Genomic DNA, 17,119 nt, shown 5'->3' on the forward strand with positions numbered 1-17,119 from the left:
GCACGCCTTTAATCTCAGCACTCGGGAGGCAGAGGCAGGCAGATTTCTGAGTTTGAGGCCAGCCTGGTCTACAGAGTGAGTTCCAGGACAGCCAGGGCTACACAGAAACCCTATCTTGAAAAAAAATATATCATTTTAGTTTGTTACAGGTGAGTGTCTATAGAGATAAATTAATTAAGGTTAAGTGTTTTTGTAAAGGGGCCATTAAACTCAAGCTAAGAGATAATGCTACGGACTATTCCCTTTAACTAATATACTAAAAGTCTAGTATTTTCTGTGGTTTGATAAGTGAAATCCTAAAGATGTATGATCTGAAAATATACAGAGTCTCTGGATATAAGCACTGAAATAATTGTGCAGCAGGTTTGTCCTTAAACACGCGATTGTAGCAGGAATGATGTTTGGAAGAGCTTTAGGTTAGGAACAACCTAAATGTTTAACAATAAAGGACTAGTCATGCCACCTCCCTCACCATTTTCTGTAAACATCCAAAGTTCTCAGGTGAAATGAGCGTTCGGACATTCGTGCACCTTGGTGCAGAGTGGTGGAGCCCAGAGAACAAGGAGAATCTATGTGGCTGGTGCCATTAGCTGTAGGAGCAGCAGCTTGGTGTGGGTGGTAAAGCCAGGGGTGGGGTGGGGTGGGATGAGGTGGGGCGAGGGCTTCTTCCCATATAGGTGGGAGTGGCAACTAGTGTAAAGTAGTTATCTGCTGAGAGTGGGGCGGCAGTGGCCTGGAACTGATTATTGAATGAGCAGGAAGTCCTGTAGGGGGATGGGCAACTGAGCAGCAGATGGACATTGCTTACAGTCCATTGATCACCACATTCCAGATAAAGGGACCCATATTCCTCCCTGTGGGAGAAGGTGTCGCAACCATGAAAACCTGAAATGAGCCTTATGGTACTGATAAGGATTTCAGTGGTTGCTGTGTAACTATGGAGGGAAGAATCGACAGATGAGCAGATGGACTGATAGACGCAGATATAAATTCATAGGTACACATGCGGACACGTGTGTCTTTTCCTTATCCCCGAGGATGTAGGAGAGTGACATTTCAATCAAAACAGGTATCTATGTGGTTCACGTATCAAGTTGTGAAGTGCCACTTTATAGACAAAGAAGAGGTTTCTTCTGAAAAATAGTTGACTTTAGATATGACACAAGGAAAACATGAGCCAAGTCTGGGACACCTTGCTATGTCAGAAAGTCAAGTTATCAAAGCATCAGGAGGCCATAGACACAGACAGAGACACAGAGACACCCTGAAAGGCCTCTTACTCACCAAATCACAGACAATTTTGAAAGATCAAAATAAATTGTGATAGGATCTTAATCTATCAACACAAAACACTGGATAACATGGGAAATCAAAAGCTCTCCCTAAAATCAGCCCAGCAAGAAAGTCCGACGCTCACCACTCACAATAACTGGAACAATGGTTAAGACAGCCAATTAACGCCAACTGATGGGCAAAGTTTTAGTAAGGAGCAGAATGCATATTCATTAGGAAGGGATGCATATTTGAAATTCTCTGGTAGATTAATAAAGATTCCTGAAATCTTTATTATTAACAACAACAACAACAACAAAAAGAATAAAATGATTCTAAAGGGAAGAAAGCTGACGAAGCCTCTCAGTTGCTCAAACCTTCCTTAGTGGGAAACTGCAAACCTGGAGTGTCTGAGGAGGCAGTGAGGGCCATGAGAGCCCCTGTGGTGTTCCTACCAAACCACACACTCCAACCTAATCACAACTCCGTGAGAGACAAGCCAGCATGGGGAAGACTTTATGAATGGACTGAGTTTTAATTTTCAAAAAATGAAAGAGGAGGGAACTCAAGGCAAAACAGGAGTTGGGACAGGCAGGACAATCAAGAGACGGGACACGTAAGACCAAGGACAGGATCTTTGTATGGATGAAGCAAAGCTCACCAAGCTCTGTGGTTACAATGGTGGCATAGCAACTTCCTAATTTGGGTTGTGGTGTGTGGTCATGGAAGCAAATGTCTCTGTCCGTAGGAATACACACTGCTGTGTTTAAAACGACCAGGCATCCAATAAGCAGTTAACTCATAAATGGCTATTGGAAAACAAAGCTTTTTAGATTATTCTTGCAATTATTCTGTCAATTCAAAATTATTTCAAAATCTTAAAATGTGATTAAAAAAAAAACACAGCCAACCAGAATGACTGCTTTAAGTAAACCAATATACTCAGTAGTAGAATATTAAGGAATTTACTTAATTGTGTTTTAGGAAACCATGCAAGCTACCAAAGATGTTCACAGGGTATAGTTAAATATAGATAACTCTGTAATAAAGAGCCTAAACACACACACACACACACACACACACACAGAGAGAGAGAGAGAGAGAGAGAGAGAGAGAGAGAGAGAGGGGGGGGGGGGGGGGCAATACACATGGACACATAGATAAACATGCTGGAAATGTATAAGGGAGGCACCCAAGAAGAACCACCACACATCGTAGATCATATAACAGAGAAAGATGTCACAGAGCAAAGGAAACATCCTCTTTGGAAGGAAAGGGTTGTTAAAAGGAAGCTGAGGAAGCATATATTCTCACTAAGCCAGGCTGGCCCAGGAACTTGGAATACATTGTCTCCAGGAGTTTAACTGCACCGTCTATTATCATGTTGTCTGTATCTTCGTAGCATCTTGATGGTGACCAGCTTATGTCCTAAGAGATCGCCTGGCCTCTAACTTAGCCGCAAGTCCACTGAACACTTAGTAATCAGGGGGCCTCTTTCAAACTGTGAAGACTTAACTTAAGTAACTAAAACTCTCAGACTTTTTCAGCATCCAGAACAAAGACTCAGTCTGTGCAGCGAGGGAAGGAGAGCTGGCATGGGAGCCATGCTCCCTGCAGGACACTTAGCTCATCTCAGCCATCCCTCTGCTGGGAAGCAGCACAGGCTAGCCCTCTTGTGCTCTAGAGCCTCACCTTCCCTCTGGCCCACTCCTAGCGATGCTGACCTTGTTGGTCCTTGAAGCCCTTCTGTGGAATGTCTGCCTCAGGGATCTTGTGTGTTATTTTCTCACTCTACTCTGCCTTCTTACTCCTTCATGTGAACTGTTCTTTTCTTTAGGAAAAAAAATTGTTGACAATTTCATATATGCACATAACCCATTTTCTCCTTCCTCTAAATGACATTTCTGCTCCACTGTTTCTTACCCAGGGAAGTTGCCCTGTCCCTCCGTGTCCCTCCGTGTAACCTGTTTGCTGTTATAGTATGCTGACTGTATCTGTGACCTCCTCTATAATAGAAGCTCATAGGTCTTTGCCTAGTTTACTGCAACACTTAAAGCTGGTGGTCACTTTAAATGTTCATTTAACAAAATGAATTAATTAAATTTAATCTTACCTCAGGAGCCTAATGCTTTCACATTTACAATATATGAACAATAATTTCCTTAAAGTTGACAAAGGATGTGAAGTAACTTTATATAAGCACCTGCATTTGGGGGAAATAGACTACTTTCAGTTTTTTACTTCAAGCAAGTTCTTCTTCTAGAAGTATGACGTAATGTTCTTCCTCCACAGACTGGAACTCATTTCTCAAAAGAGAAAACAGAAATGTGGATACCTCAGAGCTCAAAGCTGGGAGAGAGAGGTGCCCGCATTGGGTGAGCGGGGACAAGAATGACAATCTGATGAGGGCTCTGTTCTCTCAACTAGGTCAGTTCAGGATTCCGTGAGCAAAGTATACTGAGATACAATCCTGGATCTATTAAAAAGCCTCTACTGTTTTGATTGGTATCATTACACAATAAAGTTCTTAGGCTTCTTCTTGTTATATTATGTGCTTTCCCTGTTGACCAAGCCCTAACCACTGTTTTTAAGTTCTCTCCTGGGTTACAGTGTCCACATACTTAGTCGGTTGAACTTTGTGACACACGGAGAAGCAAACAAAAAGTAGTTATGACTTCCATACTTTTGTCTAAAGAGTCTTAGTCCAGGCTGAGACCAAAGCTACAGATCAAGTATTGGCTGACTCCTCCTACTGACCAAAGATAAACACAGGCAAAAGATAGCAGATCGTAGGCTCACTGATGGCTAGTCTCTAGGAGTCTAACAGAGGCTGGGGGGAAGGTAGGCATGGCTCCCACCAACCACTAACCAAGAAGCTGCCTGCCACCGATACCTGCTGGCAAAAGAAAAATTAATTCTCTTTAACGGAGTCATACTGGGTATATCGGCCACAGTTCAGGGTAGACCTTAGACCCAGAAGCAGTTGTCCGACACAAATCAAACTCACTGGTGTTTGGTAGACTTTTTGTCTTTTAGGAGGCATTTCTTTTTTGTCTTATTGGTCTTTTGATTATGTATTTTGCTTTTGATTTTTTGTGTTTTATGGTACATTTCTTGGTTTTTGTTTTTTAAGAAAGAAGGGGCATGAATTGGATGGGTAGGAAGATGGGGAAGGTCTGGGAGATGCTGGGGAGGGAAAAGTATGACCAGAATATATTGTATCTTTTTTTTTATCTTAAAAAACAGAAGAGAAGGAGACTGTGAAGATAAACAGTTGATACACGAGGTGGTTTTGTGACAGCTAAGAACAGGGAAAGAGGAAGCTATGAAAGGAACTGACGGGCAAGAAAAGAAGAACCGAGCAGAGGTAGGTCTTGATCTGATCTCGGGGTCTCATCTGTCTCCGGAAATGTATCAATCAGTTTACTTTCCTAGATTTCTCTAGTTCTAAAATCCAATGCTTCCTTTTGTTAACTCTTTAACTAGCCCTCCAACCTCCAAGTCTTTTAAAACCAATTTTCAGGATTTTTATTTCTGATGAGTTGTAGTAAAATGGTAAACTATTCAAGCTACAAAGCCACAAGAACTTACAAGCAATGATCCCTGTGTATATGTCCTATGTGTGTGCCCACATGTGTGCACGTACATGGTACAGTATGTCTATGGAATATACATATATACAACATAAACTTGAGTTTCTTTACCTTCCACCTTGTTTAAAACACACACCAGGTTGAGCTGGACTTAAAGCTTTTGGAGACTCTCCTGTCTGTCTGTCATCTTCTCGCAGGGAATAAACACATGTATGCCACTGAGTGCCGGCTTTTAAGTAGGTTATAGGATCTCAACTCTGGTCTTCAGATTGCATGGGTAGTGCTTTAACCACTGAGTCCTAACCCCACGCACTTCCCCTTTTATTGGCACAGCATCTTGCTACATAGTCCTGGTTAGCCTCAACTTTAGCCTCCCAGGTGTTGGAATTTCCAGACTGCACCATCACACCCAGCATGGCACATTTAAGAAAGTCTTCTTTTGGCATCAGAATAGAAAAAAAATCACTTTGGGGATAGGAAGGTCCCATCTGTTTTAATATGCTTGGTAGTTAATAACTGTAAGTGGCTGTTTTTTAAGTGTAAATGGCTTCTTGGTGTTCTATTTGGATGTTGCTCTTTTTATCATCTGCCCAAACTAAGATTTCCCCTACTAGAACTATTCAGCATGCCAGGAGGAGAGAGCAAGTGGAGGAACCCTGAGGATGGGAAAAGGAGGGGATGTCAGAGGAACCTGCAGACTGTGGCTCACAGAATACATAGGGATGACCTCTGAGATGAACGATGACTCATCCCTGCATCCCATAATGCTCAGACTAAAAGGGAGTGGGGTCACATTGGCAAGAAGTAAGAATACTTTCTCCCCGTGGGTGCCATTCACTGGAGAACGAAAGATAGAAAACGGTACCCCGAGTTTTCCGGGGGGAGCTGGAGAGGCTTTTCTTTCGTGGGTAGTTGAAATGCAAAGGAAATTGTTTCTCTACGTTTTAAGCAGCTTGTCAAGGAATGACTGCTTAGGCAGCTAGGAAACCTCATCTCTCACCTACTCTACTGTGAACCTGTTTGGCTGTTTAAATAGAGAAATATCAGTGACATTTTCTAAGTTTTTGAAATCCTATCACTAAGGTCTCTCTCTCTCTCTCTCTCTCTCTCTCTCTCTCTCTTTGCTAGTCTCTCTGTCTGTCTCTGTCTCTGTCTCTGTCTCTGTCTCTTGTTCTACTGGTGATAAGACATGATCTCACAATACCAGGCAAGCACTGTAATTCTGACCTACACTCATCCAAAGCGTTTGTGGGTTTTTGTTTGTTTGTTTGTTTGTTTGTTTGTTTTTAATTTTCCTTGGACCAGCTGAATTTAATTATAGCCTCCCAATATTAAACCAAATTCCAAGTTTTGTATCCCCTTGAGAATGTACTGCTTTGTTGTTTGTTAGTTTGCTTGCTTGCTTTTCAAGATAGGATGCTACAAGACAGCTCCGGCTGACACAGAACTCTCTTTTTAGCCCAAGGTTGAGCTCATAGTGACTCTCAAGTCTCAGACTTCCAAGTGCTGGGATTATGAGTGTGTGACACTAAGTTGGCTCCAGACTAGAACTTTTGTGTGAGCCAATGGACTTTAGTTCTTGCTGCATTCAATGGCAATCAGTGAAGAGCACGGTGGGCACTTACAGAAGGCGCAGTGGGCACGAGGTCGTTCTCTGTCCTTCCTGTCTGCATCGCTGTGTGAACCCGGACTGATTCGTAAATGCAAGGTTCTTCCACTTCCCTCGGATAGGGATGCTTCAAAACCATCAGAGTCCCTGCATGAAAACAGAAATATACATACAAACGTACATATATAGTCCAATATGATGCTTGAGGGAAGATACAAATGTTAGCCAAGGTGACTAGCGGGCTTATAAAGTCTATTTATTAAGTGTGTGTGTGTGTGTGTGTGTGTGTGTGTATGTATGTGAGATATGTAGAGTTCAGAGGACAACTTTTGTGGTCAGTTCTTTCTACGGTGAGACTCCAGGGATCAAACCCTGGCTTGTGAAGCAAGCACTCTTCCTGTTTGAGCCTTCTTATCACCACCTCCATTATTAGTTATACTTGTGCTTACTCATCTCCACAGCATTCCGAGAAGACCAACTTTATACAAGCCATAGGACTTGGATGCAGAGATGTACAGCATGAGTTAGCTGAGAGATCAATATAGTCGCTTAAATGAGCAAGGTGATGAGACCCAGAGAATAATGTGGACAACGCGGGATGCTCAGAACAGCTCACACAAGAAGCTTGACAGTTGAGCTGGACCTTAGGCCATAACTAGAAACTTTGCAAGCAGACTCTCATAAAGCTGTGAGAACAAAGCTGAGAACACGGGCACAGGGAGGGTCTCTGCTGACGTCCTTACTGCTTAGCAGTTTTGGAACAAACATAACAGATCAGTGGACTCAAAACCACGGCCTCCCAGCCCTCTCCCCACACTCTCCTCACACCTCAATGAAGCCTCCAACTGACTTGGGTGATCAGGGCAGGAGCAGATGGGAGCTCATTTGCAATTGCTTCCATGTCCATACAGAAGAGGGAGCCAAGCAGAAAGGGGGTTCAGCCCAGGCAAGTAGGCCCTGGGAACATCATTCAGAGGCTCAGAGAACCTCTGACTCTGCATTCTGACATTTCCCATTCTGTGAACTTCCCCCAACCAATCAGTCAACCAGAAACTAGAAACTTTGACTAGAAGAAAGCTGAGGTCTTTGTTTTTCCTCTACTGCAATGGCTTCTTGCTAGTTTTCTTGGGGGAAGGGGGAACTGCTAAAGACCATTCAGGGTCTTGGATGTGTGAGTCGAAAGCTCTACCACTAAGCTCCACCTCCAGCCTGCTTCCTGCTTTTTATCTTAAGAGGCCTTTTCTACAGCAGCTCTATTCAGGACTTTACTAGACATGAAGAAAATAATTCATCAAGTAACTTAACTAGTATTCATTCAGTTCTGTGTCAGGCACTGTTGCTGGCCATGGGGCTGCCACAGCAGACACACGTTCATGCTCTGATTAGGCAAATACTCAAGATTCAGGGGTCAGAAGTACTAGGCCAACACATTGCATGTGTAAGATGTGTTGGGGCTGGTGGGATGGCTCAGTGGATGTTAATGATAACTACCCTCCAAGACATTACACAGTGTTTCTATACACATGAATGACTGTCAAATCAGATACCATGGACCAGATAACAGGCTGGCTGTAAGGATGAGAGTTTGTTTAGAAAAGATGAAAGAGGGCTGGCTCACATGAAGAGATGGCTCAGAGGATAAGAGCACTGACTGATCTTCCAAAGGTCCTGAGTCCAAATCCCAGCAACCACATAGTGGCTCACAACCACCCATAATGAAATCTGATGCCCTCTTCTGGTGCATTGAATTGGAAGTCAGCTACAGTGTACTTATATATAATAATCCATCTTTGGGCCAACAACATGAAGGCTCACAACCATCTGTACAGCTACAGCGTACTAACATACATAAAATAAATCTTTAAAAAACGATGAAAGAAGGTGTCTCTGATTTTGCCTCAGAGGAGGATCCAGGCCCTCTCTGTATCCCTCCCATTCACGTCGGTGGCACCGGGCTCCCAGTGACAAATGGCTTGACAGTTATCAGAGGTCACAGTCTGCTCTTGCACGTTGCATGTGCTCTCTTTTATCACCCTGACCCTTCCTGAGAATTCATCAGTCCCGTGTGGAGCAGGAGTCAGAATAAAAGCAGAGGCATCAAAATCAAAAGCAGCCATGGAGCAGGCTCAGGGGCCACATGCAGAGCAGGCTCGAGGGCCACGTGCAGACTGCTTTCCTCTGCAGAGGCTGGGTGAGCTCAGGGCTGGTGTCTTCTCTACATTTGCCCTACCCCCAAGAAATATCCCACTGATATGCCAGGCAGTTGCTCTGGCATTGTGGAAAGACATCTGGACCCACCAGCTAAGACCAGCCTGGATCGCCTCTCTCCCGCCCCTCTGCTCAAGCTGACCTAGACTAGCCCTTCTGCCTGTTTGTTCTTCCCCTAACTAGTGCAAACAGCTAAACTTCCTCCACAAGGCTGAGCTGTGCACCAGACAGAGGGTGTTTGCAGAAAGATTGCAAAACAGTAGATAGTATTCTTCGATAAAGAACACATTGCAAAGTCCTTACATGAAAATCCAATGACTGAATTTTGGGGAACTTGATTTTTTTTTAAAAAAGACTTCATTTGTGTGCATGCTGCTGTGCACATGTGCACACTGAGGTCTGCTGAGGCCAGAGAGTATGTCAGATTCCCTGGAGTGGGAGGTGCAGGTAGCACAGCTGTTTGGAGGAGGTGCTTAGAAGGAAACTCTGGCCTGCTGCAAGGAGAGCATGCATTTCTAACTGCTGGGTCATCTCTCCAGCCTCAAGCCCCACACTTTAAACCTTTACATTACATATTCTCTCTCTCTCTCTCTGTCTTCTTCCCTCCTCCTCCTCTTCCTCCTCCCTCCCCCTGCCCCGTGTGTGTGAGTGTGTGTGTGTGTGTGTGTGTGTGTGTCCGTCCTCATCCATCAATTGGATTCACCTCACTTATTTCCTCCTCTGGAAAGCAATGCTATTTTCTGGCTTCACAAGCATTGCTGTAGGTCCACGTTTGAGAGGCGTAGAGACAGGCTCTTGCAGATGACATGTCCATCATCGACACCCTCCCTGTTGCCATGACTACTGGGCTGCTTCCCTTCGTTCTCTAGTTCAGCTTGCCGCACATCCTGAATGAACATACTAAAGCGCCCCCTTCTCCACGCACTCCAATGTTTTCACATTTAGCCAGCTAGAGAAGCAATGGCTTATCACTTCCACCCAAAGCCCAAGACTATGCCTTCCCTTTACAGGAAAGGAAATCTGGGTTGGTGAATTTAGATTATAAAAAAACCACAGGACTTAGTTGGAAGAGTCCGATAAAAGGCAATGGGGACATGGGGGTGGGGATGGGGGGTGGAGAAGTTGGGGGTGGGGGTGGCAGGAGACAGAGAGGGAAGAAGATGAGAAACTTTGCCCTGGCTGCTTGGTTCCAAGTTTCACTTCAGTTTCTGAGCTTCGTGAAGGCTGCTTCCTGCCGCTGACATGAGCCTGGCTTCATACACGTTCAGCGTGTTGACGAACTGATTGATAAACGTAGAGTTTACGTGACAGATAACATCTATAACTCCATCCACAATACCAGTAGTGTGTTACGATGGAACTTAGACAAAAGGCAGGAATGGCTTCAGGCCTCAGGTGTATTGGTTGTTTTCATCTTTATCTTATGCACTAAAGTTAGCTTGTGGGCTCTCCCTGAGGGACAGACCATAAGGTGTTCCCGATCAAGAATGGTTTTTGAGGGGCCTGGGCCAATGACTCAGCAGTTATGAGCATTTGAGCTGAGTTTCCAGCACCTTCATGGTGGCTCATAACCATCTGTGACTCCAGTTATAGGGGATCTGGTTCCCTCTCCTGATGTCTGTAGGCACCAGATATACATAGGGTATAGGCATGCCTACAGGCAAAACACTCATTTACATAAAAATAAATACATCTATTTTTAAAAAGAATGGCATTTAATTCACTTCTCTATTTTGTCTATTTTAGCAGGGTGACAGTATCCATCCGGTGGTTTGTTCTCAATACTTATTTGTTAAGTAAGTGTGAAAATATTCATCTATGTTTTATTTATACTGCCCTGGGGTTCAGAACACGGGTTTTCAATTGTCACTGTGTGATCTTCTGGCCCCTGTCATTGAGAGGTGGCTTTCTAGGGGTTGGGGTCCTGTACCAATAGTCCAGTTCTTTTTCTTGTCTACTGTGGTGCTTGCCTGGCACACTTTAACCAACATGTACACGTATCCCAAGTCTAGCCTCCCAGAGGCAAACACACTGAGAAAGGAGAAGTAGACCAATTCGTCAGGGCAGAAGATTTCGTTCAAACGTCAAGCCACTTATTTTGGAGTGATCCCCTGACTCCACCACACATATGAGTACAATAGGGCCTCATGAACAGCCGATGAACACATCTGTCATTAAATGTTTCATGCTATACCAAAGATCTTACAGCTCCCGCCTTGAATCTGATAGAATCAATTACCACCACGGGGTTTAGTGAATGAGTCATACTGCAGAACGTCTCTGCTGAGAATCATTCTAAGTGTCTTTCATATCTGAAGTCGTTCTCCCTTCACAAGGAGGCACGAAAGTGTGAACCGTTACCGCAAGCTCGATTTTAGACGACGGTGAAAGCAAAGCTCAAAGAGGTTAAACAGTGGGCCTGAGAACACAGGGTTGGCAAACAGCAGACTCCAGAGTGGAATGGGGACCTTGTGGGTCTGCTCATCACAACGCAGTTATTCTCAGCCTCAGGTGTCTGGCACCATGGAAACCTGTGCTGGATGCAAACTGCTCTCCAGGTGGGGAGGAGGTTCGCGCATGGGTAAATCAAGGTTTGATGAAAAGGAGTCACAGGGAATCAGCCTCAGGAATGGGGATGTGCAAATTGGCTTCTTTTCTCATCAGACCTGTTTTCTCGTTTGTAAAGGGGAAATTAAATGGTCCCAAGATACCTTCCGTTTCCACCTGCCTAGAAAGCAACTCAAACACACAGGCCCCAAAGCGGGGAGAGGATGGAAAAGACGCTTCATAACCAAAGCTGGTCCTGCTTCCCGTAACTATGCCGCTCCTCTGAAGGACTTAGTTCCCAACTCCCTTTCATGGTAGCTTCCCATTCTCCATCCTCAGGTAATTTTTCTTTACCTTATTTATTTATTTACACAAGCAACTTGATGTTCTTTCTCGGGAGCTATGTAGTCAGGCCTACTATTTTAGGATGCTTTCTGGATAGTTGTTTTTTGTTTTTGTTTTTTTTTTTTTTTTAAATGTTTTAAGATCTTTTTTCTAGTATAAGGCTTTGAATGGGGTCAGCGAGGTGGCATAGATGCGGGCATAGGAGCTTGCTGCCAAGCCCGATGACCCGAGTTTCAAACCTGGGCCCCACGTGGTGGAGAGGAAGAATTGACTCCAGAAAGTTCTCCCCTGACTTTCCGATGGGCATTGAGGCACACATTAATACACAAAGAAAATAAACAAGTGAAATAAAAAATATTTAAACGACCCTCAAATGCCATTTTACCTAAATACCATGAGAATACCCGTAGTCCAATGGCGGAAGTTGAAGCGGATCCATTTTCTTTCATTTTCTTTATAACGACAGGTCTACCTTACATTACCTTACATTGCGAGCATTGACAGTACCTGTTCCTTCCAAAGCTTAGCTTGGATGCATTCCAGCCTTAGCACTGAGGCTTACTAGGCGCACAGCCTCAGGGAAAGTATAAAGCCTCATTTGTTATTTCCTCATCTGAAAATGAGGTCACTGCTTGTATTCTTGTGGGCAACGGGGAAGATTAAATAATTCGTGTGAAAACCTCTGAGCGAATGCCTGGAACCTGCTTAACATTCCTCACTGTGGCTCCATCCCCCACCCCCACCCCACCCCACCCCACCCCCCACCCCTGTACCGTTTTTTTTTCATTTGCAAACACGCCTCCCCTACCAACTGAAACACATTGGGGCTGACCAGCGGGAATGGAAGAAGCTTGATTTGGCAAAATTCCAAGTTGTCCATTAAGTTACCTCCAAAAACACCCCAGGCAGTTCTTAAACTCTTAATGTCATTAGCTTAAAGCGCGACCCCCAGGAAACTAGCTGGTGCCACAAAGTGACTAATATGAGCTCTAACTTTTACCCAAGGCCCAGGCATCCCACATCAAAGCAAAAAAAAAAAAAAAACAGAAGTGGAAATTTGGCTTTTGTGAAAGAACCACATAGGGTCTCCAACACTGCACCAATTATTCTAAAGGAAAGCTGCAAACAGAGGACCTGACTTGAAGCACGATGCATGTTCTCATATGTGGATTAGGTGACTAAAGTTACCTTCAACTACTAAAACAAGCAAGCAAGCACCCCCCAAAACTACACGGCAGTTTTCACTGGAAGCTATATCAATGTGAGCGAAGGGTGCTTTGTCTTAACAACGCTGGGATGCCTACCTATAGATATCAGTGCGGTCTGTGTTTTCATGACCATGCGAGGGACACTTTGCTAATTAGAGGAAGAGTCAGTAAAAAATTAACTATACTAAAAACTAACTATATATATAAATATATATTCTCAAATATCCAGGTCTCTGGAGTGCTGTGTATAAGGAATGAACTCTTTAGATACTATCATGGCAAATGGAATGAGGATTCTGGATTTAATCATCACCAGGTAGACACAGAACACAGAAGCATAAGTCTGCATCATGCTTTGTATCAATTTTGCTGGTTAGAATTGCCAGAAGTGTTGGAGTATTGTGCAGACTACTCTAGGCTACCCCTCCCCACCCCACCCCCTGGCATGTTAAGGAATCGATTAGCATTATTCTTTCAAGTTCTGGGATCTATCAGGACACAAAACTCACAGGAATCCTCTCCTCATGGGGTTTATGGTAATATGCACAATAAGATAATGTGAAGATGCGTTCATTAAAAATTATACGACTATCAAATGTGCTGGAGAAAAAGTCAGTAGGTCCACTGCGTCGCTCTGCTGTGGGCTTAGGAAATGATACAGTTTTGAGGATTAGGGACATCTCCAGAGTGTCTCTGGATGGTTAGACAAAGAACTTAGAATGAAGATGAACTGTAATGGAGACCAGAGGAAGAGACCATTCTAGGGGCAACACCGTTGGCAGGAGCTTAGGTGCGATCTAGGAAACCTGTGTTCTTCAGACTAAAAATCACAAACTGGGCATTTAAGGAACAGAGAATAAGAATATAGGAGAAAAAAAATGACACTTAAATGCATCCCTTTAGATCAACCCTGCCAATTGTCTTTAAGACAAACGTTTTCCTGCGACCTGCAGTCAAGAATTCTGGGTGCCATGCTTCTGACACTGTTATGCATCATTGTAGAGCACAAACGTGCAGGTTGTGTCACTTTATGAATATCACCCTGTTGCTCTCAGAGGTCGTAGCATTCCCATCAGTGGATAAATCAATATATCTCCTGCTCTAGGGCACTGTACGTATTAGGCAAGCCCTATCTCTGAACTACATACCCAGCCCAGTTTTTAACATTAGGGTTTTTTTTTTTTTTTTTTTTTTTTTTTTTTTTTTTTTTTTTTTTTTTTTTTTTTTTTTTTTTTTTTTTTTTTTTTTTTTTAATTTGAGACAGTACCTTGCTAAGTTTCCAAGTCTGATCTTGAATTTCTGATCCTCCTTTTCAGTCTCTTGACTGTGGTGGTCTGTGCCACCAAGCTGAGCAGACCATCTCTATAAATGCACACTCTTAGGCACTGCAGGCCAAAGCTGAGCCTGGGACTAAATCACAGGCACAATCTCAGTTATTGGATTTTATTTCTGATTTTGGAAGACCTAGAGAAAAATGCTCTAGCAGAGCCTTGCTCAATGTGTGAACAAGTAGTTTTCCTGTACTCTTCTTTAAACCACAAGAAATTTGGCTAGGAGGTCTCCGGATCTGTCAGAGCTAACATTAGGTACTAACACTTGTTTTGGTTTTGAGAGTGGGCCTTGCTATGTAGCCCAGGTGACTTTGAACTTAGGATTATAGGCATGTACCACCCACCATTTGTGCCCACCAGAAGCCAATGTATAAGGGAGCAAGAAGTGGGCTATTTTTAGAAGGTGGCATCTTGCTTTCCATTCGCCATTCCTCGTGGCCACAGTGGTGACTCTGTGACTATTGCAGCCCTGCTCGGCTTAACAGACATTGTGACTTCAGCACACTATCTTGTGTTCCGGAAGCCTGTTACTCCCACGGTGGGCAGACTGGAACACTCAAGTGTCATGAGTCCTGTCCTTTGAATAAGCTTGGATGGCTTTGGCTTCATCTGGTGGGAACAGATAAGCAAGTAGAATAAATGCATTCTAACTCGATGGCTTGAAGTCAGCAAGTCATGTGCACACTCATCAGCTGAATCAGGGCTCCGGAAGCAGCAAATTGTTTATCAGATGATGGATAGCGCAGAGGACAACCAGTGGGCAAGATGACGAATTTAGTTTTCTAGAATAGATGAAGTGGGAGCCTTGGTGATAGCACACAGAACATTTTAACTTTGGGGGAAACTACTCTATAAGCTCCAATACTAATGCATTACGCATAAGCCTCTTTTTTTTTGGCCAGGGTCTTGTTATGTAGGCCAGGTTATCCTCTACCTCGGATGTGTAGTCTAGGCTCACCTTGAACATGGGATCTTTTTGCCTATGTGCTAGAATTACAACTACCACTACACTTGGCTGTGAGATTTCTTTAGTCAGGATAATGTATTTACAAAGAGGCTGTACATTGCTCTAAATGCAATGTGACATTGACCCTACTGTGTGCAGGGGACCCTACTGCGGTGCAATTTCAGGTGAGCCTCTTGTCTGGTGACTGTGTGGGAAAGTCTCAATCAAAATATATCGCATTCACTTTGGTCCCAGCCTTGAAATCTGCCAGAAGGCAGGATGTGTATGCACATCCATTCGCCATCCCCTCATTTTGAGAAGGTCCAGGAATGAGTACAGAGAAGCATAAAAAAGATTTAAATAGTGTCTAGGAAAGAAGTTTAAATGAAAGAATTAACTTTACTTAAAGAGGTGGCAAACAGATAACAATAGTGGTTTTGATGGCTGCAGGATTCCTAAAAGATACTCATCCCTTCATTTATTTCATTTATTTCTTCACTGATAGCAAACATGGGAGGAACAAAAGGAGAGGCATTCAAAAAAAGAATGGGGGGCTGGAGAGATGGCTAGGTGGTTAGGAGCATTGACTGCTCTTCCAGAGGTCCTGAGTTCAATTCCCAGCAACCACATGATGGCTCACAACCATCTGTAATGGGATCCGATGCCCTCTTCTGGTGTGTCTGAAGACAGCTACAGTGTACTCATATAAATAAAATAAATAAATAGTTTTAATTGAAGAGGAGGATGAGGAGGAGGAGGAGAAGAAGAAGAAGAAGAAGAAGAAGAAGAAGAAGAAGAAGAAGAAGAAGAAGAAGAAGAAGAAGAAGAAGAAGAACCCTTAAGACACTCCTCTCCATTTCCAGAGATTAAGAATTGAATAAAACCAAGTGTAGGGTGGAGCACACACAGGGAGGAAAGCTGCAGAGATTAGAGAAGTCGATGTGCTCTCTCAGGTCAAGGTAGCAGTGGAAACTAATATTCCCATGTGTATTAGTTTGTGAGAACGAGTTAAACACTGAGGAAGCTCTCAGGCTTGATTGTGAGGATTTCCATCCCGGGAAATGACAGATTGGCAGCTTTAGGCTCACACTCAGCACATTCTCCCTCAAACCTCGTCTTTTCGTGAGCAGCCAGCGTGTGGTTCCTGTGAGTTGTTCATCTGTGTCAGTCACTGACTCATACTGGGGTCCGTCCCAGTGACATAAGTGGCAACAGCAGTGATCAGTGATGCCAGCTCACCCCGCCACACTGATGAGCAGAAAGATCACTCCAGAGATTACAAGAAAATGTACAGATTCACGGCAATTAGCTGTGGCACCATCTCTCGGGCTATAGATTCTTGCAGTTTTCCCATTGTTGATAAACTGAGATTTTTTTTTTTTATCATTTAAAGCAAATAAGGCTAGAATTCTAAACCATAAATTCAGAGGTGACCCTTTACTTTATAGATTATAGACAAACAAGTTAGAAAACTCAAGGGCCAGCATAGTGTGTGCTTCAGTGTGTATAGAGAATGTCCATCAAAGGTCCATGTGCTAGAGGGATGTGACCGCCTGCTTCGTCTTATGAGGAGGTAGGAACAGTGTGAAAAAGTTAGGTCATTGGTGGTGTGACATTGAAGGGGATAGTAAAACAGGGCTAAGCCCCAGCCCAACGCCATCTTCTTTGCTTCCTGTTCATCAGCTGAGTGGTTCTCACTGCTGTGTACTCTCATCATGGTGACAAGGGGGTAAGGGGTCATGGCCTAAAACCGCAGATGCCATCAGACAAAATAAACTTCCCTACCTGTATTCTCACTTAGCTCAAGTATCCATAGTGGTTATATCAGTGGGATGCGGGCTGACAAAATGTGGGGTTTGATATATCTCTCTCTGTCTCTGTCTCTGTCTCTCTCTTCCACTTTGACTTACTACTGAAATGAGAAATTTCAAGTCCATACCAAGCTATAGGCCTAAAACTTTGGGTTTTTGTTTTGTTTTGTTTGTTTGTTTGTTTTGTTTGGGGTTTTTGTTTTTGTTTTTGTTTTTGTTTTCTGAGACAGGGTTTCTCTGTGTAGCCCT

General features: G+C 43.6%; 1 protein-coding gene across 2 annotated transcripts in view; it reads right to left on the minus strand.

Annotated features, from left to right (window-relative positions):
* Positions 1–17,119, minus strand: part of Dapp1 (dual adaptor of phosphotyrosine and 3-phosphoinositides 1) — a 50,470-nt gene that overhangs the window by 12,520 nt on the left and 20,831 nt on the right. For both annotated transcript variants that reach the window (XM_021158757.2, XM_021158756.1), the window contains one exon: positions 6,491–6,621. In XM_021158757.2, the coding sequence (XP_021014416.1) occupies positions 6,491–6,621 (131 nt within the window). The remainder of the gene's footprint in view (positions 1–6,490; positions 6,622–17,119) is intronic.

This window comes from Mus caroli, chromosome 3 (genome assembly GCF_900094665.2).
Source record: "Mus caroli chromosome 3, CAROLI_EIJ_v1.1, whole genome shotgun sequence".
NCBI lineage: Eukaryota > Metazoa > Chordata > Mammalia > Rodentia > Muridae > Mus > Mus caroli.